The sequence below is a fragment of the Malaclemys terrapin genome, chromosome 8, assembly GCF_027887155.1.
Source record: "Malaclemys terrapin pileata isolate rMalTer1 chromosome 8, rMalTer1.hap1, whole genome shotgun sequence".
In the NCBI taxonomy this organism is placed as follows: domain Eukaryota; kingdom Metazoa; phylum Chordata; order Testudines; family Emydidae; genus Malaclemys; species Malaclemys terrapin.
This window is the reverse complement of record NC_071512.1, coordinates 34357668-34380413: the sequence shown is the minus strand read 5'-3', so window position 1 is coordinate 34380413 and position 22746 is coordinate 34357668. Positions and strand designations below refer to the sequence as shown.

Here is a 22746-nt window from a genome sequence, read left to right as displayed (position 1 = left end):
CTGGTCACTCAGGGAACAGAAAACTACTCATCCAGTGACCAGTATATTTGCCCTCTACCAGACTCTGTACCCCACTGGTCTGGGTCTGTCACACAGCGTATGGTCCAGGTGTTTGCTGGCATTTAAACAACATCTGTTCCTTATTTCTCTGTGTTATCCTCAGGAGAGTGATATCATTCATGGTCACCTGATTGAAATAGGGTGATTTTATTAAGGGGACATTCAGAGGTGTACGTTCCTGCTCAGCTGTGGCTGAACAGAAAATGTTCCCCACTGTTAGCCACGCAGTGGGGGGAGGGATGAAGCGATCATCCCAGAGAATTGGGTGTGTGTAGGGGGGTGGTAATTTGGGTTTGTGCTGCACGCTAACCCGCAAACCGCAACCCCTCCTTTTACATTGCAAACCCATTTTAAATGGCCAACCCAATGGCCACTTGGTATGGGAAATGAGAGCGCTGTTGTTTGAAACCATTCCCACATGTTATGAAGGTTAAAGAAGCCAAAAGACACTGGCTTACCATGGCTGCCTGCAAGCCGAATTCTGTTGCCTGGCACTGCGTGAGTGATCTCTCACACCAAACCGGCAGGCCCTCAATATAAGAGGCAAAATCCGACCTTGTAACGAAAGCACATGTGCTATGTAATGTGAACAGCAAGGTTTAATGTGAAAGAAAGTCTACCCGTTGTTCTCTAAAATGTGTCTTTTTAACTACCACTCTCCCTTTCCCGCCCGCCTCCACCAGCTACAAATTTTTCTCCTTCGCAGAGGATAGCAAAGATTAGAAGGCGAAAAAAAACGCACTCAGGATAAAATGTTCCCTGAGCTCATGCTGTCCTCCCACACACAGCACAGCAGATTGTGTGGAAGCAGACAATGTCAGAGTGCAGGACAGCACAATATGAATGCGAGGAGAGGTGGCAGGCTGAAGAGGATCGGCGGCGTCAGCTTGCTGACAGAAGGCAAGAGTCAATGCTCCGGCTGCTGGAGCATCAAACTGATATGCTCCAGCGTATGGTTGAGCTGCAGGAAAGGCAGCAGAAGCACAGATCGCTGCTACAGCCCCTATGTAACCAACAGCCCTCCTCCCCAAGTTCCATAGCCTCCTCACCCAGATGCCCAAGAACGCAGTGGGGGGGCCTCCGGCCACTCCACCCCAGAGGATTCCCAAGCAACAGAAGGCTGGCCTTCAATAAGTTTTAAAGTACAGCATGGCCTTGTCCTTCCCTTCTCCCCCACCCTACCCGGTGCTTCCCTCCTCCCCCCCCCTCCTGGGCTACCTTGGCAGTTATCCCATTTGTGTGAAGAATTAATAAAGAATGCATGAATGTGAAGCAACAATGACTCTATTGCCTCTGCAAGCAGTGATCGAAGGAGGGAGGGGAGGGTGGCTAGCTTACAGGGAAGTAGAGTGAACCAATGGGAGGGGGGGGGTTCATCAAGGAGAAACAAAATAGAAGTTTCACATGGTAGCCTGGCCAGTCATGAAACTGGTTTTCAAAGCTTCTGACGCGTACCATGCCCTCCTGTACTTTTCTAACCCTGGTGTTTGGCTGCACATAATCAGCGGCCAGGCAATTTGCCTCAACCTCCCACCCCACCATAAACATCTGCCCCTCACTCTCACAGATATTGTGGCACACACAGCAAGCAGTAATAACCACGGGAATATTGGTTTCGCTGAGGTCTATCCAAGTCAGTAAACTGCACCAGCACACTTTTAAACATCGAAATGCACATTCTACCACCATTCTGCACTTGCTCAGCCTATAGTTGAACAGCTCCTGCCTACTGTCCAGGCTGCCTGTGTATGGCTTCATGAGCCATTGCATTAAGGGGTAGGCTGGGTCCCCAAGGATAACTATAGGCATTTCAACATCGCCAATGGTTATTTTCTAGTCTGGGAAGAAAGTCCCTTCCTACAGCTTTTGAAACTGACTAGAGTTCCTGAAGACGCGAGTGTCATGTACCTTTCCCGGCCATCCCACATTGATGATGGTGAAACGTCCCTTGTGATCCACCAGGGCTTGCAGCAGCATTGAAAAGTACCCCTTGCGGTTTATGTACTCGCTGGCTTGGTACTCCGGTGCCAAGATAGGGATATGGGTTCTGTCTATCGCCCCACCACAGTTAGGGAATCCCATTGCAGCAAAGCCATCCACTATGACCTGCACATTTCCCAGAGTCACTACCCTTGATAGCAGCAGCTCTTTGATTGCTTTGGCTACTTGGATCACAGCAGCCCCCACAGTAGATTGGCCCACTCCAAATTGATGCCCAACTGACCGGTAGCTGGCTGGCATTGCAAGCTTCCAATGGGCTATCGCCACTCGCTTCTCAACTGTGAGGGCTGCTCTCATCCTGGTATTCTGGCGCTTCAGGGCAGGGGAAAGCAACTCACAAAGTTCCATGAAAGTGCCCTTACGCATGCGAAGGTTTCGCAGCCACTGGGAATCATCCCAGACCTGCAACACTATGCGGTCCCACCAGTCTGTGCTTGTTTCCCAGGCCCAGAATCTGCATTCCATGGCATGAATCTGCCCCATTAACACCAAGATGTGCACATTGCCAGGGCCTGTACTTTGTGAGAAGTCTATGTCCTCATCACTCTTGTCATCGCACTGCCGTCGTCTCCTCGCCTGGTTTTGCTTTGGCAGATTCTGCATATACTCCAGGATAATGTGCGTGGTGTTTAAAGTGCTCATAATTGCCGCGATGATCTGAGCGGGCTCCATGATCCCAGTGCTATGGCATCTGGGCTGGAAAAAGACGCAAAACGATTGTCTGCCATTGCTTTCATGGAGAGGGGGAGGAAGGGGGTGCCTGACATGTACCCAGAGTCACCCGCGACACTGTTTTTGCCCCATCAGGCATTGGGATCTCAACCCAGAATTGCAATGGGTGGCAGAGTGCGGGAACCGTGGGATAGCTAGCCACAGTGCAACGCTCCGGAAGTCGATGCTAGTCTCGGTACTGTGGACGCAGTCCGCCGACTTAATGCACTTAGACCATTTTGTGTGGGACACACACACAATCGACTGTATAAAAACGATTTCTAAAAAACGACTTCTATAAATTTGATATAATTTCGTAGTATAGACATACCCTGAGATTTGGTAGCTAAATTCTCCAATGAGTCTCCATATTCCAGACCAGGGCAGCAGAAGCTGAGGAGAACTTTTTCTACATTTACTGATCCTGGATGCTGTAGGCACCAGAAATGAGAGTAGGAAGCAGTTTCTCCTGTGCTCCCAATACCTCCACTGCTGACACCTAGGTAATAGGGAGGAGGAGAATACCTGACTGAAATGCAGATGGGACAACATCTAGACTGGTGGTGGAGGAACCAGATATGAACAAGAAGTTTTGGGGGGAGAATACTGGGACTGACTGGACAAGGAGACTGGAAAGAGCAATCTGGGGAGATTCCCAAGTTTCACCTTTCCTCTACTAGCAGAAAATATCTGCAAACCCAGAGACTGGTCATCCCTTTAGTAGCTAGTCCACAAAAACAATGACAACCTACTATTGACATCAGTTCCTCCATTCGTTAAGTGCTGTGGCTTTAAAAGTTCCAACCCTCATAGAATCATGGAACCACAGGACTAGAAGGGACCACAAGAGTTATCTAGTCTAACCCCCAGGCAAGATGCAGGATTTGTTGAGTCTAAACCATCTAAGAAAAATGGTTATCCAGCCTCCTTTTGAAAGCCTCCAGTGAAGGAGCTTCCATGACCTCCCTAGGCAGTCTCCGCCATCATCCTACTTACAGTTAAGAAGCTTTTCCTGAGATTTAATCTAAATCTGCTATGCTGTAGTTTGAACCCATTGCCTCTTGTCCTGCCTTCTGTGGCAAGAGAAAACTTATCTTGTTTTTTGTGGCAGTCTTTCAAGTATTTGAAGACTATCATCTCTCTCCCCCCCCACGCCCCGCCAATCTCCTTTTCTCCAAACTAGACATCCCCAGTTCCTTCAGCCTTTGCTAATGTGACTTATATTCCATCCCTTTGATCATCTTTGTCACTTCCTCTGGAGTCTTTCCAGTTTTGCTACATCCTTTGTATACATTGGTGACCAAAATTGGACACAGTAGTCCAGTCAGGGCCTACCCAGTACAGAGTAGAGCAGTACTTTCACTTCCCGTGACTGGCGTGTTATGCCTCTGTTAATGTAGCCTATAGTCGTATTTGCTTTTTCTTTTCTTTTTTTTGGGGGGGGGGAGGGGGGGGAGAGAGACAAACAGCGCAACATTGCATTGTTGACTCAGGTTGAGGTAGTCATCCATCACAAAAGACGGTTACTCACCGTTGTAACTGTTGTTCTTCGAGATGTGTTGCTCATATCCATTCCATTAGGTGTGCGCGCGCCGCGTGCACGATCGTCGGAAGATTTTCTACCCTAGCAACACCGGCGGGTCGGCTGTGGAGCCCCCTAGAGTGGCGCCTTCATGGCGCTGAATATATACCCCAGCCGACCCGGCGCCCCCTCAGTTCCTTCTTGCCGGCTACTCCGACAGTGGGGACGGGGGGCGGGTTTGGAATGGATATGAGCAACACATCTCGAAGAACAACAGTTACAACGGTGAGTAACCGTCTTTTCTTCTTCGAGTGCTTGCTCATATCCATTCCATTAGGTGACTCCCAAGCCCAACTTAGGTGGTGGGGTCGGAGTGAGACATTGCTGTGTGCAAAACCGCTGATCCGAAAGCAGCATCGTCTCTGGACTGCTGCACTAGTGCATAGTGAGCTGCAAATGTGCGGACTGATGACCAAACCGCCGCTCTACAAATGTCCTGGATCGGAACATGTGCCAGGAAAGCAGTCGAGGAGGCTTGGGCCCTCGTGGAGTGAGCGGTGAGGTGCGGTGCTGAGACACCTGCCAGGTCATAGTAAATCCTGATGCAAGACGTAATCCAGGAGGATAGGCGTTGTGAGGAGACCGGTGAGCCTTTCATTCGGTCGGCCACTGCGACGAAGAGTTGCGTCATCTTTCTAAAGTGCTTTGTGCGGTCAATATAGAAGGCCAGGGCCCTGCGTACGTCCAGGGAATGCAAACGTTGATCCTGGCGAGTGGCATGTGGTTTAGGATGAAAGACCGGGAGAAATATATCCTGGTTGATATGAAAAGGAGAAACCACCTTAGGGAGAAAGGCAGGATGTGGACGAAGTTGCACTTTATCCTTGTGAAAAACTGTGTAAGGGGGCTCAGATGTAAGCGCCCTGAGTTCAGAAACATGCCTTGCTGAGGTGATGGCTACAAGGAAGGCTGTCTTCCAGGATAGGTACAAAAGTGAACAGGTGGCCAGTGGCTCGAATGGAGGACCTGTGAGCTTGGAGAGAACCAGGTTGAGGTCCCACGTCTGAACGGGCTGACGTTGTTGTGGGTACATCCGGTCTAAGCCCTTGAGGAATCTAACGACCATCGGGTTAGAGAATACCGAGGACGCGAGTTCCCCTGGGTGAAAGGCCGATATAGCGGCCAGGTGAACTCTAATTGAAGATATCGCCAACCCCTGCTGTTTTAGGGAGAGGAGATATTCCAAAATGAGAGGAATGGGTGCCTGCAACGGGGACATGGCTCGTTGTTCGCACCAACAGGAGAACCGCTTCCACTTGGCCAGGTACGTGGTGCGTGTTGAGGGCTTCCTACTGCTCAGCAGAATCTGTTGGACAGAGTGCGAGCATTGCTGCTCTGCCTGGGTGAACCATGGAGCAGCCACGCCGTGAGGTGGAGTGATTGCAGGTCGGGGTGACGCAGCCGGCCGTGGTCCTGAGAGATGAGATCCGGACACAACGGAAGCGGGATCGGTGTCTGAACCGAGAGTTCCAACAGTGTGGTGTACCAATGTTGTCTCGGCCACGCTGGAGCGACCAGAATTACCTGTGCCTGGTCTCTGCGCAATTTGAGCAGTACCTTGTGGACCAGAGGAAACGGAGGGAATGCATAAAACAGGTGGTCTTTCCAGGGAAGGAGAAACGCATCCGAGAGGGAGCCCTGAGCTCGACCTTGTAGGGAGCAGAACATATGGCACTTCCTGTTGTCTCGAGATGCAAACAGGTCTATCTGGGGAAACCCCCACCTCTGGAAGATGGAATGTATGATGTCCGGACGGATAGACCACTCGTGCGTCTGGAAGGACCTGCTGAGTCGGTCCGCTAGAGTGTTCTGGACTCCAGGGAGGAACGATGCCGTGAGATGGATTGAGTGGGCGATGCAGAAGTCCCACAGGCGAATGGCCTCTTGGCATAGAATTGACGAACGTGCTCCTCCTTGCTTGTTGATGTAAAACATGGCCGTGGTGTTGTCGATGAGAACTAACACACAGCGGCCACGTAGGAGATTGAGGAATGCCTGGCACGCCAGGCGCACCGCCATCAGTTCCCGAACATTGATGTGCAGGGCTAACTGGGGTGCAGACCACAGGCCCTGGGTATGTTGTTCGTTGAGATGGGCGCCCCAACCCAGAGATGACGCGTCTGTGACCAGGTGCAGAGAGGGTTGTGGGGCGTGAAATAGCATCCCCTCGCAGACCACATTGCGATCTAGCCACCAGGTGAGGGAGGCCAGGACCGAGTTCGGGACCGTGACCACCATGTTCAGGCTGTCTCGATGTGGACGGTATATTGATGACACCCAGGTTTGAAGTGGGCGAAGCCGAAGTCTGGCATGCCTGGTTACGTACGTGCAGGAAGCCATGTGACCCAGCAGGGTGAGGCACGACCTCACCGTGGTAGTTGGGAAGGTCTTGAGCCCTTGAATGAGGTTCTTGATGGTGCCAAAGCGGTTGTCTGGCAGGATGGCTTGTGCACGTCTGGAGTCTAGAACTGCGCCGATGAATTCTATTCTCTGGGTAGGTTCTAGAGTGGATTTGTCCTTGTTGAGTAGGATGCCCAACTCGTTGAATATGTGCACTATTCTGTGGACGTCAGCTTGAACTTGCTCCTTGGTGCGACCGCGTACCAGCCAGTCGTCTAGGTACGGGAACACCTGTATTTCTTGCCGACGAAGGTACGCTGCCACGACAGCCATACATTTCGTGAACACTCTTGGGGCCGAGGATAGGCCGAAGGGAAGGACTGTAAATTGGTAGTGCACCGTGTTTACCACGAATCGCAGGAAGCGTCTGTGAGGTGGGTAAATTGCAATATGAAAGTATGCGTCTTTCATGTCGAGGGCGGCGAACCAGTCTCCAGGATCGAGGGAAGGGATAATGGCCCCCAAAGAGACCATGCGGAACTTCAACTTTACTACGAATTTGTTGAGTCCGCGCAAGTCCAAGATGGGCCGCAGACCTCCCTTGGACTTGGGAATCAGGAAGTAACGGGAATAAAATCCCCTGCCCCTTAACTCTATCGGAACCTCCTCTATGGCCCCCATGGCAAGGAGCGTAGAAACCTCCTGTGTAAGAAGTTGCTCGTGAGAAGGGTCCCTGAAGAGGGACGGGGAAGGGGGGTGGGAGGAGGGGATAGAAGAAAACTGGATAGCGTATCCCCTCTCCACCGTGCGGAGGACCCAACGGTCTGAAGTTATAATGGACCAAGCACGGTGGAAGTGGGAGAGGCGATCCCGAAAGGAGGGAGCTGGATCCTGGGGGATGACTGGGGCGCCGTCCTCGACCGCACCTTCAAAAGTTCTGTCTAGGACCTGAAGGTGGTCTTGGTGGCCCCTGGTTCTGACCGGGTTGAGGGCCAACCCATCTTCTCCTACCACCTCGCCCTCGCCTTCTGGCAGGGTCCTGTCTCTGACGAGGTGGAGGGGGGTAAAAACGTTGAGGCTGGGGTCTAAATGGTCTGCGCTGGGGACCCGCAACATGCATCCCCAAAGAGCGCATAATTGTCCTGGAGTCCTTGAGGCTCTGCAATCGAGAGTCCGTCTTCTCCGAGAACAACCCCTGTCCTTCAAAGGGCAAATCCTGTAGGGTCTGCTGTAATTCAGGGGGTAAACCCGAAACTTGGAGCCAGGAGGTCCTGCGCATAGCGATACCTGCGGCTAGGGTTCTCGCGGCCGAGTCCGCTATGTCCAGGGAGGCCTGTAAGGAGGTCCGAGCCACCTTTTTACCTTCCTCAACCAAGGCCCCAAACTCTTCCCTGGACTCTTGGGGAACCAATTCCTTGAACTTCCCCATAGAGTTCCAGGAATTAAAGTTATAGCGGCTCAGGAGCGCCTGCTGGTTAGCCGCTCTAAGTTGCAGCCCTCCAGCTGAATAAACTTTACGGCCAAACAAATCGAGACGCTTAGCCTCCTTTGATTTGGGCGCTGCAGCTTGTTGACCGTGTCGCTCCCTTGCATTCACTGATGACACCACCAGTGAACACGGTTGGGGATGGGTGTACAAGTACTCGTAGTCTTTGGAAGGGACAAAGTACTTTCTTTCCACCCCTCTCGCTGTAGGTGGGATAGAGGCAGGGGTCTGCCATATCGTAGTTGCGTTCGCCTGGATCGTGCGGATCAGAGGCAACGCCACTCTTGATGGGACATCCGCCGCGAGAATATTTACAATGGGGTCCTGCACCTCCACTATCTCCTCCGTCTGTAGGTCCATGTTACGGGCCATCCTACGTAACAGGTCCTGATGAGCCCGAAGATCTATCGGGGGTGGACCTGTGCACGACGTGCCCGCCACTGCCTCATCCGGAGAGGAAGAGGAGGATGCCTCTGGTGGTAAGGGATCCAGGGGAGGATCCTGGTCTCCCTGTTCCTGGGTCGGAGCATCACCTGTCCTTGGGTCCGGGATGTCAGGTGGTGCGGATACAGAGGCCTCCATGCCCCCTGGAGGAGGGCGAGAGATGGTGGACTCTGGTGCCCTTGTATCAGAGTGACCCGAGCGAGAGGTTGTTGGAGCCCCTTGCGCCTGGTGGTATGCCCACGGGGTCCAGAACGACCAGTGAGATGGGCCCTGGTCAGGGTCCTCTGCTCCCTCTTGCCAATGGCCTAAATCTTGTTCCCCGGCTTGCCCCTGAGGGGGGTATGCCGATCTTGGTAGGTCCTCAGAGGAGCGAGACACCGATCTCGATGGCCATGGCGGTGCCGACTGCGCCGAGACGAATCCCGTGGGATACGGTGTCGTCCGGTGCCGATCTAGAGATGTTCCATCTCTATGCGGTGCCGGCGATCGGTGCCGAGATCGCGATCGGTACCGATGGCCTCGCCGGTGCCGGGAGTCGGACCTGGATCGAGACGATGACCTAGAGTAGGCCCGGTGCCGGGAGCGGCCTCTCGAAATCGAACGTCGATCGTATCGGTGCCGAGAGCTACGTCTCGACGTTGATCGGTGCCGACGATCATAACGGTGCCGAGATGTAGAGCGGTGCCGCGATGATCTTGGCCGACGAGTACGACCGGTGCCGAGGTGATATCCAGCGCCGGGACTGCGAGCGGCGAGGGGACCTGCTTCGGGACCTGGATCGGTGCCGCGGTTCCAGCCCTTGTGATGGAGGGCGCATCAAGGCAGGTTTTTCCCTAGATTGGACCGTGCGAGTCAAGGGTGCCGACGGTGCCGGTGGTTGTGGCGGTGCCGGCTCCGTGAGAGCGATCAAGTCTCTCGCCGTCGCGAAAGTCTCCGGTGTCGACGGGAGGCACTGTATCACCGCCGGTCTCGGTGGTGACTCTGTCTGCACCGGACTCAACGGCCTTGGAGCCAGAGTCGACGGTGCTGGAGGCACCTGTTTCCGGTGCTCCACAGGTGGACGCGGCTCTACCCCCGGCACCGGGGGAGCCGGCGTCTTCGGCACTGAGGTCCCCGCCTTATGGGATTTTTTATGTCCCGGGGATGATGAACGGTGCCGAGGCACTTGTTTTGAGTGCGGTGCCGATGAGGTCCGGTGCCGTGGAGGCTTGTCTGCCGTGGTCGGCATGGTCGGTGCCGCTGGGGCACTGCGCACCGAGGTGCTAGGTGCCGGGGCCTGACGCGCCGATGGAGCGTCCGGGCTAAGTGCTGCCTCCATAAGGATTTGCCGGAGTCGAAAGTCCCGCTCCTTCTTGGTCCTCGGTTTGAAGGCCTTACAGATCTTGCACTTATCTGTTTGATGGGACTCTCCCAGGCACTTCAGACACGAGTCATGCGGGTCGCTCGTTGGCATATGCTTAGCGCTGGAGGCGCACTGCTTGAAGCCGGGAGCCTTGGGCATGAGCCCGACCACGCGGCCGGGAAAAAAAGGGGGGAGACAACCCCCTTAATCCCCCTTTTTTTAACTATATAACAACTATAACAAGTGAATAACCAACTATATAACTATAAACCACTAAAACTACAACTATAACTGTGAATAACTGGATAAGCTAGGGAGAGTGGAGAACAGCTACGCCGCGCTCCACAGTTCCAACGACCGTCAGGGGCGGTAAGAAGGAACTGAGGGGGCGCCGGGTTGGCTAGGATATATATTCAGCGCCATGAAGGCGCCACTCTAGGGGGCTCCACAGCCGACCCGCCGGTGTTGCTAGGGTAGAAAATCTTCCGACGATCGTGCACGCGGCGCGCGCACACCTAATGGAATGGATATGAGCAAGCACTCGAAGAAGAACTCCCAGATCCTTCTCAGCAGCGCTGGTGCCAAGCCAGTTATCCTCCATTCTGTATTTGCACATTTGATTTTTCTTCCCTAACTTTGGCGCCTTACATCTGTCTTTGTTGAATTTCATTTTGTTGTCTATAGTGCAGTTCTCCAATTTATCAAGATCACTTTGAATTTTAGCACTGGCCTCCAAAGTATTTGCAACTTTCCCAGCTTTGTGATCAGTATGCTCTTTATTCCTACATCCAGATCATTAAAGAGACACTAAACAACACTGGATCCAGAACAGATCCCTGTGGAACCCCACTTGAGTCCTCCTTCCAATCTGGCATCATTCTATTAATAGGTATTATTTGTTTGCAGTTGTTTAACCAATTATGTATCCACTTAATGGTAGTTCTGCTGCACCTGCATTTCTCCAGCTTACATATCAAAATGTCATAACATAAGAATGGCCATACTGGGTCAGACCAAAGGTCCATCTATCCCAGTTTCTTGTCTTACGACAGTGGCCAATGCCAGGTGCCCCAGAGGGAATGAACACAAAGGTAATCAAGTGATCCATTCCTTGTAGCTCATTCCCAGCATCTGGCAAACAGAGGCTAGGGACACCATCCCTGCCCATCCTGGCTAATAGCCATTGATGGACCTATCCTCCATGAACTTATCCAGTTCTTTTTGAACCTTGTTATAGTCTTGGCCTTCACAACATCCACTGGCAAAGAGTTCCACAGGCTGACTGTGCACTGTGTGAAGAAATACTTCCTTTGTTTGTTTTAAACCTGCCGCCTATTCATTTCATTAGGTGCCCTCTAGTTCTTGTGTAATGAAGAGTAAACAACACTTCCTTATTTACTTTCTCCACACCAGTCATGATTTTATAGACCTCTATCATATCCCCCCTTAGTAGTCTTTTTTACAAGAGGAGACGTCCCAGGGCTTGTCTGCCTGCCGCCGAACCAGCGCGGTAAGTATAATCGAACTTCTGGGTTCGATTTATCGCGTCTAGTCTGGAGGCGATAAATCGAACTCAGAAGTGCTCCCCGTCGACTCCGGTAATCCTGCTCGCCGCGAGGAGTACGCGGAGTCGACGGGGGAGCCTGCCTGCCGGGTCTGGACGGCGGTAAGTTCGAACTAAGGTATGTCGACTTCAGCTACGTTATTCACGTAGCTGAAGTTGCGTACCTTAGTTCGATTTGGGGGTTTAGTGTAGACCAAGCCTTAGTCTTATTAATCTCTCCTCATAAGAAGCCATTCCGTATCCCTAATAATTTTTGTAACCCTTTTCTGAACCTTTTCCAATATATTTTTTTGAGATGGGGCAACCAAATCTGCACCCAGTATTCAAGATGTGGGCACATGATGGATTTCTATAGAGGCAATATATTATCTATCCCTTTCCTAATGATTCCCAACATTCTGTTTGCTTTTCTGACTGCCCTGCACATTCAGTGGATGTTTTCAGATAACTATTCACAATGACTCCAAGATCTCTTTCTTGATTCACCCAGTTTTGAAAGAGCCTTTTGTAGCTCTTCAGTGTCTGCCTGGGGCTTAACTATCTTGAGTAGTTTTGTATCATCTGCAAATTTTGCCACCACACTGTTTACTCCTTTTTCCAGATCATTTATGAATATGTTGAATAAGACTGGTCCCAGTACAGACTCTCAGGGGAAACCACTATTTACCTCTCTCCATTCTGAGAACTGATAATTTATTCCTACCCTTTGTTTCCTATCTTTTAACCAGTTACCAATCCATGAGAGAACCTTCCCTTTTATCCCACGACAGCTTACTTTGCTTAAGAGCCTTTGGAGAGGGACCTTGTCAAAGGCTTTCTGAAAATCTGAATACACTATATCCACTAGATCCTCTTGTTCACATGCTTGTTGACCCCCTCAAAGAATTCTAGCAGATTGGTGAGGCATGATTTCCCTTTACAAAAACCATGTTGGCTCTTCCCCAACAAATTATGTTCATCTATGTGTCAGACAATTTTGTTCTTTATAGTTTCAACCAGTTTACCCGGTACTAAAGTCAGGCTTACCGGCCTGAATTAATCGGGATCACCGCTGGAGCCCTTTTTAAAAATTGGCATCATGTCATGTGAAGTGGAACTGTGTCAAAAGTCTTGCTGAAATCCAGATATATTACGTCCACTGCATCCCTCCTATCCACCAAACCAGTTACCCTGTCAAAGAATGAAATCAAGCTGGTTTGGCATGATTTGTTCTTAATAAATCCATGCTGGCCGCCAGCGATTACCCCTTCATCTTCAAGGTATTTGCAAACTAAACGTTTTAAACATTGTTCTACCAACTTCCAAGGTTTTGGAGGTCAGAATGACAGGTCTATAAATTCCCCAACTCCTCCTTTTTCCCCTTTTTAAAGATGGGCACTATTGTTCGCCCTTCTCCAGTCTTCTGGGACCTCTCATCATCCAAATATTATTGCGAATGGTGCAGAAATTTCTTCAGCACCCTGAGGTGACTTGAATTCATTCAAATCAGTCAGAAGATCTGAAGTGTTCTTTACTTATCCTGATCTGCATCCCTTCCCCTTTACAGTCTATGGTAACTTCACTAGTTGTCCAGTCACGTTATTTTTCTGTGAGAAGACTGAAGCAAAGTAGACACTGAGCAGCTCTGTCTTCCTATCATCTTCCATTACCAGCTCACCTTTTTCATTGAGCAACAGATCCACACCATCCCTGATCTTTTTTGTCTGACATTTGTAGAATCCCTTCTCGTTGTCTCTTAACATTTCTTGCCCGCTGTATCTCATTCTTTGCCTTGACTTTCCTGATTTTGTCCCTACATGCTCATGTTATTCCCATGTATACCTTCCTTGGTGACATGCCCCTTTTCCCAGCTTCTTGTGCAGCCACATCGGCCTCCTGTAGTTCTGCTTATCTTTCCTCTGCATCAGAATAGCTTGATGTTGAGCATCTAGTATTACATCTTTTAGGAACTGCCAACCACCTTCGACTCCTTTTCTTCCTAATTGGTCTTTCCATGGAACCATGCCTATTTCTCTGAGTTGGTTGAAATTTGCCTTTCTGAAGTCCAGTGTCCTTGTTTTGCTGTTCTCATGTCCTCCTTTCCTTAGGATCTTGAATTCTATCAGATCAATAAACACTTTCTTCTAAGTTCCCAACCACTTTCACATTTGCAAATAATTCATCCCCATTGATCAACATCAGATCCAAAATGGATGACCCCCTAGTTGTTGCCTCAATTTTCTGAATCAGAAAGTTGTCCCCTGCACAAGTAAGAACTTGCAGGACATATGTTTTGCTATAATAAGCGTCCAACAGATATCAGGGAAGTTAAAATCCCCCATTAACATTAGCTTGTGTGTGTTAGCTAATCTTGTCACTTGCTTGTAGAATGCCTCATCCACTTCCTCTTCTTGATTAGATGCTCTATAATAGACCACCCCATCATAAGATCGCTGCCATTCTTTTCCCTTTTTATCTTCACCCAAAGACTCTCAGTAGGTCTGCCCCTCACTTTCTCTTGGACGTTGGAGCAAGTGTACACATTCCTGATATACAGCACAATCCCTCCTCTTTTCCCTCCCTCTGCCCCCCATACCTATCCTTCTGGAACAAGTTGTATCCCTCAATGCTGGTACTGCAATCATGGGAGTTATCCCACCAAGGCTCTGTTATGCCAATTAAGTCACAATTTGCTTCATATAACAGGTTTTCCAGTTCATCTTGCTTGTTCCCTATACAGGCATCAAATATATTTTGCAGACTGTCTTGTTCCTTTTCTTCTTGCCTCAAGATGACCCATGTGGGTGTCAAAATTCCATGATGGAAGTTGGTTTTTGTCCCCCCGCCCCCATTTACTCTTTTAAAAGCCTCAGTAAGGCACATGTAAAAAAAGCTACTTTGCAGCCTTAATGTTCTTCTAAAGTACTCAAAAGTCAGAAAATTAAAGAATTGAGATTGTGTGTACAGCCTTAATTTGGCCCCCTTGTGCATGTGCATTATGAGAGTCTAGCTACGTGACCACAAACTCCCCTCTTCTCTCCCCTCCCATCCCACCCTCCCCAAGAGAGGTTTAATTTAAAAGCCAGCAGGAAAGTATCTGAAAATTCACTGTCTTCCAATAGCAATATCTGCAGATCCTACAGATGGGATTCTATTAGTAGTGTTACTATAAGGTGGAACCTCAACTCTGGACAAAGCCATTTACTTGGTAGTGCTCCAATAAGAATAGATTGCATCCACCACTGCTTGTACATCTAGTTTTAAAAAGATCAAGAACCTACGGGGTGTCTTACAAATCTCTCTTAATACAAAAGTGTAATCTTTCCAGCCAGGAAGCTGCCATTGCTCTAAGAAAAATAAGTCTTGGTAGACACTGGCAGAAAGATACTATTTGATCTACAAAGCACATGACTCTGGGGCACAGACAGCTTGATACAGACAATTGAAGTTTTCTTGCCTTTTAACAACAGACAAGACAAATACCGCTGTTGATTTATGGTCCTTATATTACGCTCTAGTAGCATTCTGAAATGTGCTTAAAATGGGGAATAAATTCTGGTTTTCTTTATACTTAGGTAGTCTCAGTAAGTAGCTTCAAATTGCAAACTGAGGAGGTACAAGATCTGCCATTTGTTTAGCCTCTTACATTTTTTTAATAGGAAGTTAACGAAACTGATCACTTAAGATTCATCTGTAACAGTCCCACTTCTTGACATGTAGCTTTAAAACACTAGCTAGACAAAAGTTGTTAGGCCATTCTTGACTTGAATTGGTACAACTATTGGGTTTTCTTGTTTTTTTTAAATTTTTAGGATTTAAGTTCAGTTTTGCCATAGTGCTAGGGTGACCAGATAGCAAGTGTGAAAAATTGGGAAGTAATAGGAGCCCAGATTAAAAAAAAAAAAAGCCCCAAATATCAGGATTGTCCCTATAAAAATCAGGACATCTGCATAAGTATTCACTTATGACAACAGGTCACAGGAATCTCTTTTCCATCTCTAGCTACACTTCTGTGGCACAGCTCCAGGATCAACAGCCCACTCACTAGCTCACTTTTCATAAGGGAACCTCCAGTATGTAGAGCACACATCTTCAATGGCAAGACCTCTGACAGATTTCACCCATGCCAGGTCTCCCTTTGTGAAACAAAACGGATGCTCTAGAAACTTCAAGGGCTAATGAAGTGGTTCTGGAGCTCCTCAAAAGGTCAATCTACTTGCCTATCAGTGGATCCATGACAGGTAAGAAGCCCTCTGTGGTGATAACAGTCCTTCACTAGGGACAGTTTTCACCAACGGATAATCTCAGTTCATGTACTACATTTAATGCAAGAGGAAGTTTGCTTCAACTTCTTCTGGTTATTTCCCTGTCACACCACTTAGAGCACCTGGAACTGCAGGTACAGGCTGTTGCAGTACCTCACCAGAGAGAATTACCCTGAACTCAGAATGCCTGGAAAAAAAGTTTGTTCTTCTGATGTTGTCAATTGAATTTCCCTGAAGGGAGAAATCTATGAATGATTCCGAATTTGCAAGGATACAGAACTAAACGGTAGGAAATCCAATCGCGTTTTACAACTTTAGAGACAGAAAATAATGGAAGTTCATCTAGAAGTAGAGTCTACTTCTTGCCAATGAACTCCTACTTCAGCTTTGGAGACAGAACCTGACTAATTGCAAGATCTACAGATCTTGACACATTGAAGAAAGTTTTTCAGATCTCTAGAACTGACACATTCTGTACAAACTGGCAAAATTATTTAAATTCCATATTCTTGAACAGGCTAGATGTCACTGTAATACTTTCCCCAATGCATGAGAAAGGGTTTGCTGCAAATCTTTAGAGTGCCTAAAGTATTTTTATTGGGTGTCTCCATCCTGTAGGCCTTACAAGGTATGCACCCACTCTCTCCATCTCCTTCAGTACACTTTATTATGTAATTGCCCTATATACTGGTCCATAAGCCGAATATTTCTGGTAAATAAGTGACGCATCAAAGAGCGGGGGTTGGCTTATAAACGGGCCGACACCAAAATTTGATGATTTTAAACTCTATGGCAGGGATCGGCAACCTTTGGCACGCGGCTCGCCAGGGTAAGCACCCTGGTGGGTCAGGCCAGTTTGTTTACCTGCCGTGTCCGCAGGTTCGGCCTATTGCGGCTCCCACTGGCCACAGTTCGCCGCTCCAGGTCAATGGGGGCTGCAGGAAGAGACACAAGCCAAGGAATTTGCTGGCCGCCACTTCCCGCCACCCTCATTGGCCTGGATCGGCGAACCGCGGCCAGTGGGAGCCACGATTGGCCGAACCTGCTGATGTGGCAGGTAAACAAACTGGCCCGGCCCGCCAGGGTACTTACCCTGGTGAGCCACATGCCAAAGGTTGCTGATCCCTGCTCTATGGAATCATTGAATTGAATATCTAATACACTGTAATTTTGTTTACCTGGAGCATCTGCAGGCACGGAGCCCCTCAGCTCCCTGTGGTCGCGGTTTGCTGTTCGCAGCCAATGGGAGCTGCAGCTTACCCTGACGGGCTATGAGCCAAAGTTTTCCAACCCCTGAAATATAGGGTCGGCTTATGAAAGGCTCATACAGTTTTTGCTATTTTTACTTATCCATCTTGGGGGGGTCAACTTATGAACGAATGGGCTAATGAATAAGTATATATGGTAGTCACAGACACAGAGCAAAGTCTTCAGTGGCTGCACACTACACAAGTTTAGCGGACACTTTACAAGTACAAGTATGCAGTTGTCAAAGAGTTCTGTGTCAAATGAAAACCAAGTTTGACCAAGGCCCTTTTTCTAAATTAGTTTGTTCCATTACCTATTTCAACTATCTTACTCCTCCCAACTAATTTTGGCTATAGACATGTACAAAAAGGGCTTCTAGTATTTTCAAATAGGAAAATATCTAGTTGCCTTGTACTCCAGGCAACAACCATTTGTGCTCAAAATTTTCACCGTTTGGCTGCTCTCCCCAAAGTAAACCTTTTGCTTATAAACTTACTATCTAACATGGAATTCAAATGAAAGCTGTTATGCAATCTTAACTATAGCAGTTGCTGCTGTTCCCACTATAAAGTAAGGGCTTTTAGTCCACCAGAGTTCTAATGCAAGATAGAAACTGAGATGCTGTAGAAGGTTCTAATGATACAATTGTAAAGAACACTATTTAGACAAGAACAATTTAGTAAGTCTTTCACCTAAAAGATTCTTGTTGGGGAAAAAAAAAAGTGTACTACAGAGAAGAGAATAAACTGAGAGCAAGTACAATAAAACTTCAGCAGCAATTTGATATGTGCTTTTTGCACTTCTGATTAAATGAAGGATTGTGTTATATTAAGTTGTGACAAAAGCAAAGAAAAGTCTTCAAAGATTAAGACTAGAAGCATCAGACTGAGCAAAAACCTTTTATTCTTGATTTCTCCCCCACCCCCCTCCACTTATCTATTTCAGATCAGGTTTTCATTTCTGGAGTTCAAACTTGAAGGTATGAGAATTAATTATCAAATTGAAACTTACCAAAAACTTGAGAGCTTAATATAGAGATTTCTTACCTGTGTTACCAGGGGCTCCAATAGTCTTTCAACTGCCAGTGTTCTTATCTCTAAACTTTTGGGGTCCCATTTGAAGTTAACACTGCCTGCATTAACAGTAGTCATTTCTTTGAGAGAAAGAGAGAGAAGAAAGGAAAAAAGTTAAACTTCAGACTTACTAGGTCTTATTTGCTATGACGGATCTATTTTGAAATGAAACATAAGGATTATATGAAAGTGCTACATTAAAGTACTTACTGCTTAAGTCAAATTTGCACTGCCTTTGGGAATACCAGTTTTGAATTAGCTTCCCATTTTATAATTTCAGTGCAAATTTGTGTTTTCAGTTATGACACCATGATTGTTACGTTTATGTTAAATAAGCCTAGTAAAACTACCTAAAATATAGTATTCCAAAACAGAGCGCGCCATCAAAAGTGCTTTGGTGGTTAGTTTGTCTTATTCTGACCAAGTTCAGTCTCTAGCTAATATTTTAGGCGTCAGAAACCAGCTTCCCTCCAACCCCCAGTTACTTCTCAAACCCAAATGGAGGCTGTTTTCTTTTAACAGTTTGAATACAAAGTCACCTTACATTCAGCTACAGCAATGCTGCTATATACAGCTGAAAAGCTTGAGCATGTTCAACTGCTGTACTGTACGCCTTCCATATTTATCAATATTTCATGGATAGAACCAACACTTTCCAATAAAATATCCCACTACAAGGCTGCTTTACAGCTTTATGAATACAGTAGAACAGGGGTGGGCAAACTTTTTGGCCTGAGGGCCACATCTGGGTATGGAAATTGTATGGCGGGCCATGAATGATCATGAAATTGGAGTGGGCTCTGGCTGGGGGTGCGGACTCTGGGGTGAGGCCAGAAAAGAGGAGTTCAGGGTGCGTGGGGGGGGGGGGCGGCGCTTCGGGCTGAGGCAGGGGATTGGGGTGCAGGCTCTGCAGTAGAACCTCAGAGTTACAAACATCTCAGGAATGGAGAGGTTTTGTAACTTCGAAATGTTCAAAAAACTCTGAACAAAAACATTATGGTTGTTTTTTCAAAAAAATTTACAACTGAACATTGACTTAATACAGCTTTGAAACTTTACTATGAAGAAGAAAAATGCTTTTAAACCATCTTACTTTAGATACAACAAGCACAGAAACAGTTTCCTTGTCAGATTTTTTTTAAACCCCCCCCCCTTTTTTTTTAAAAGTAGTTTACTTTTAACACAACACTGCGCTGTATTTGCTGCCGCCTGATTGCATACTTCCAGTTCTAAATGAGATGTGTAATTGACTGGTCAGTCCATAATTCTGGTGTTTGTAACTCAGGTTACACTGTACATGCTCGAAGTCATAGCTAAAGGGGTTTCATGTTTACATCCCCATTGAACAGTCAAGTGGCACTTCATGATTCTCTTTGGTATTTTTCCTAAGACACTGAACAGACCTGATACTCTTGGAGAGATGTATCATGGTTCAAGAATATAACTAACATGATGAAGACACAAAATTAATTAAGGAAATACCCAGTTTTAGCTTTACCTCCAGACAGTACTCAGATTGCTGAAACAATGGTACAACCAGACAAAAAACACCGATAAGCAACAACTTGATTCTAGGGAACCCAGTATTTAAATATTTACAGGTTTGCAAAACCAGTTCCAGGTTAATTTTTAGGCCATAGGTCATAATTTCTGGCTCTCCATGCTTTAAAGGATACCTGATGTTTGAAGTTACACCCTTCCATCTCCTACATAGAATAATTACTTTTAAAGGTAACCTCCAAATAAAAATGTTTTGGTTGGTCTCCTTTGTGCTTCTTTATACTACAAGCCTGAAAGCATGCTTCTCTTGGGGGGAGGGGGGAAGAGATAAATTAATAAATTATTCCCCTATTTATCTCAGAAGTACCAGGAAAAAAAAAAAAAATATCCAGTTTTTGTTGGGGGACTTCTTTGAAGACTTTGGCCTAGTCTACACTGCACTGTTACCAATGAAGTTAATAGGCCTCAGGTTTAAAACAAAAGGAAGTACTTCTTCACACGATGCACAGTAAACTGTGGAACTCTTTGCCAGGGGACTCTGAAGGCCAAAACCATAACAGGATAACAGGGTTCAAGAGAGAATTAGATAAGTTGATGGAGGATAGGTCCATCAATGGCTATTAGCCAAGATGGTCAAGGATGCAACTCCATGCTCTCGGTGTCCCTAAGCCTCTTACAGCCAGATGCTCTGATTGGATGACAGGGGAGAGATCACTTGATAATTGCCCTGTTCTATTCCCTTTGAAGCATCTGGCATTGGCCACTGTCTGAAGACAGGATACTGGACCATAAGTCATATAGGACATGCATTGCCTTGCCTTGCCTCAACTTATCTGTGCATATGTCTATTCAAATTTGTCTCTGACCTACATAAACAGCCAGTTACAGCAATGCAGGGACAGCTGATCTACTGAGGTTGACACAATGCAAGTGTAGACATTGCATGACCTGTGGTGACCCTAGCAGTCCTCAAGAAGTTGTCCCATAACGTGTCCATTTCCTGTGACATCGTCCACTCTGGTCACAAGTATAAGCTCCACTGCCGAGCAGTTCCACAAACTGGAAGCCATTCCATCCCTTTTAAGACACCTGAATGTTTTTTTAAATACCTTTCCCTGATTGTCCACCTTAGCAAGCACACCTAGCAGCTCACCCTTGTGCAACTGACCATGACAGCTCCACCCACTAGACATACTCCTGCCTGGAACAGACAGGAGATACTGGATCTCTTGGACCTGTGGAAAGAAAAGGCTGCGCAAACATAGATATGGGCCTGCCAGATATGAACCAGCCATAGGAAGATGGACGTTATTAATAGATTGTACCAGGGATGCAGGCAAAGGGATTCAACAGGAATCAGCAGCGCCATATGAACGCAAAGGAAATTTGCCAGCCATATCATGAGGCCAACAATAGATCTGGTTCTGAACCACGGACCTGCTGCTTTAACAATGGGCTGCATGCCATATTTGGCAGAAAACCCACCAGCATCCTACAGACCACTGGGGATACCTCAGAAAAAGCCCCAGACAGAGACCCATGCCGTGAACAGCAAACAGAAAGAGAAACAGGGGGAGACGCAGCATGGGACTCCAGCCATGCTGCAAGTCAAGACCTGTTCCAGACTCCAACACAGTCTAATCAGTCCAACCAGGTAAGTATGGATGAGTGTTATGAAGGGGAAGGAATCTCAGGTAAGTGTGCGCATGCATTCTTCGAAACATTTTAAAATTAGAGATGGTGCTCATCCCATCCCCAAATTAAGATAAAGGTATTGAATTTTCATTGTTTTCTTGCATGAGAAATGGTAGCAGTACAAACAAAGGTAGAGTTGGCATTTATTTTAATATGCTAAACACCCATACATCAGAAGTTCAAGGATTCAAAAAGTTAAGGCTTTATAACAGTTAAGACAAATTACTTCGTATATTTTGACAAGTGATGTTGGTAAATATCCTTAAATCACACACAAAGTTCTCAAGTAACGTTTTTCTGCCTACCAGTAGGTTTCAATTATCACTGGGAAAAAAACTGGTCAGTGTGTGTACTGTGAAATCATCTACCAATAAAAATCTAATCCTTCAAAGTTTGAGATATAGACCTTGTCAACACTGGGAAGTTGCTACGCAGTAAAGCAGCTTTCTGCATTATAACACCCGAGATGTACACACCGCCAAGCCACTTAGCGCGCAGAAAATGCACAGTTGCAGTGCTGTAAAAAAATAGCCCAAAAGGCATACAGCTTTCTGCGCTGGGGGTACAGCACCACGGGTGCCAGTGTAGACACCCTGGTCGAGTACAGCACTACGATTGGCCTCCGGGAGGTGTCCCACGATGTCTGTTCTCACCTCTTTGGTCATCAGTTCGAACTCTACTGCCCTGTCCTCAGGTGTCCAACCGTCATCCCCACCCCATCTCTTAGCAGCAGAAGAGGAAGAGATGCTCTGTGGGACAGCTGCCCACAGTGCACTGCTCCGAATACCACTGCAAATGCCCCAAGTGTGAACACGCTATTGCGCAGGCAGCTGACAGTATCAACACACAACAGCAGTTTCCCTTCAGCACTCTGAGTGGCGCTGTAACTGCCGGTCCTGTAACTCTGCCAGTGTAGACATACCCAAACTTCTTGCCTCTTCTTATGCCTGAAATGTCTTCTGTTTGGACTAATCACCCTCTAAACGGGGTTATAGGAAGCCATTTTGCAACCCTGATATAGCTTTTGCTACAAACAATAGTATTAGTACACATGGGGCTTCTTGATTTCAAAGAATATCTGCCACAAAATCCATGTGTTTTGGTTCTACCATGTGGAAACCCCCAAATGGTAAAATCATAGTGTGGACAAGACAGTTGGCTGTTTCCACACATTAGGTGGTTAAAATAAATCCTCTAATGTTTACCTTGACCAGCTTATGGAAATGGGGGGGGGGGGGGGGGAAGAAGAGGATGGATGATAGACCGCCTTGTCAACTAACATGTAGTAACATTCTAGTGTGAATTCTTGGTAACTAACGAATGTTAAGACCTTTTTTCCTAGTTAAGACTAGGCTGCACTCTCAAGACTAGGGACCGTAAAGACACCAAACATGTCACTTGTAAAATAGAATCAAGAAAACTGGCAACTCTTGTGAAACTGACTCCAAACTATTCA

The 22746-nt window shown here is 47.3% G+C and overlaps 1 protein-coding gene across 1 annotated transcript in view; it reads right to left on the bottom strand.

Annotated features, from left to right (window-relative positions):
* Positions 1 to 22746, bottom strand: part of CTNNA1 (catenin alpha 1) — a 222978-nt gene that overhangs the window by 177404 nt on the left and 22828 nt on the right. Inside the window, exon 2 of the mRNA XM_054038540.1 lies at positions 18069 to 18175. Within this exon, the coding sequence (XP_053894515.1) occupies positions 18069 to 18173 (105 nt within the window). The 5' untranslated portion in view covers positions 18174 to 18175. The remainder of the gene's footprint in view (positions 1 to 18068; positions 18176 to 22746) is intronic.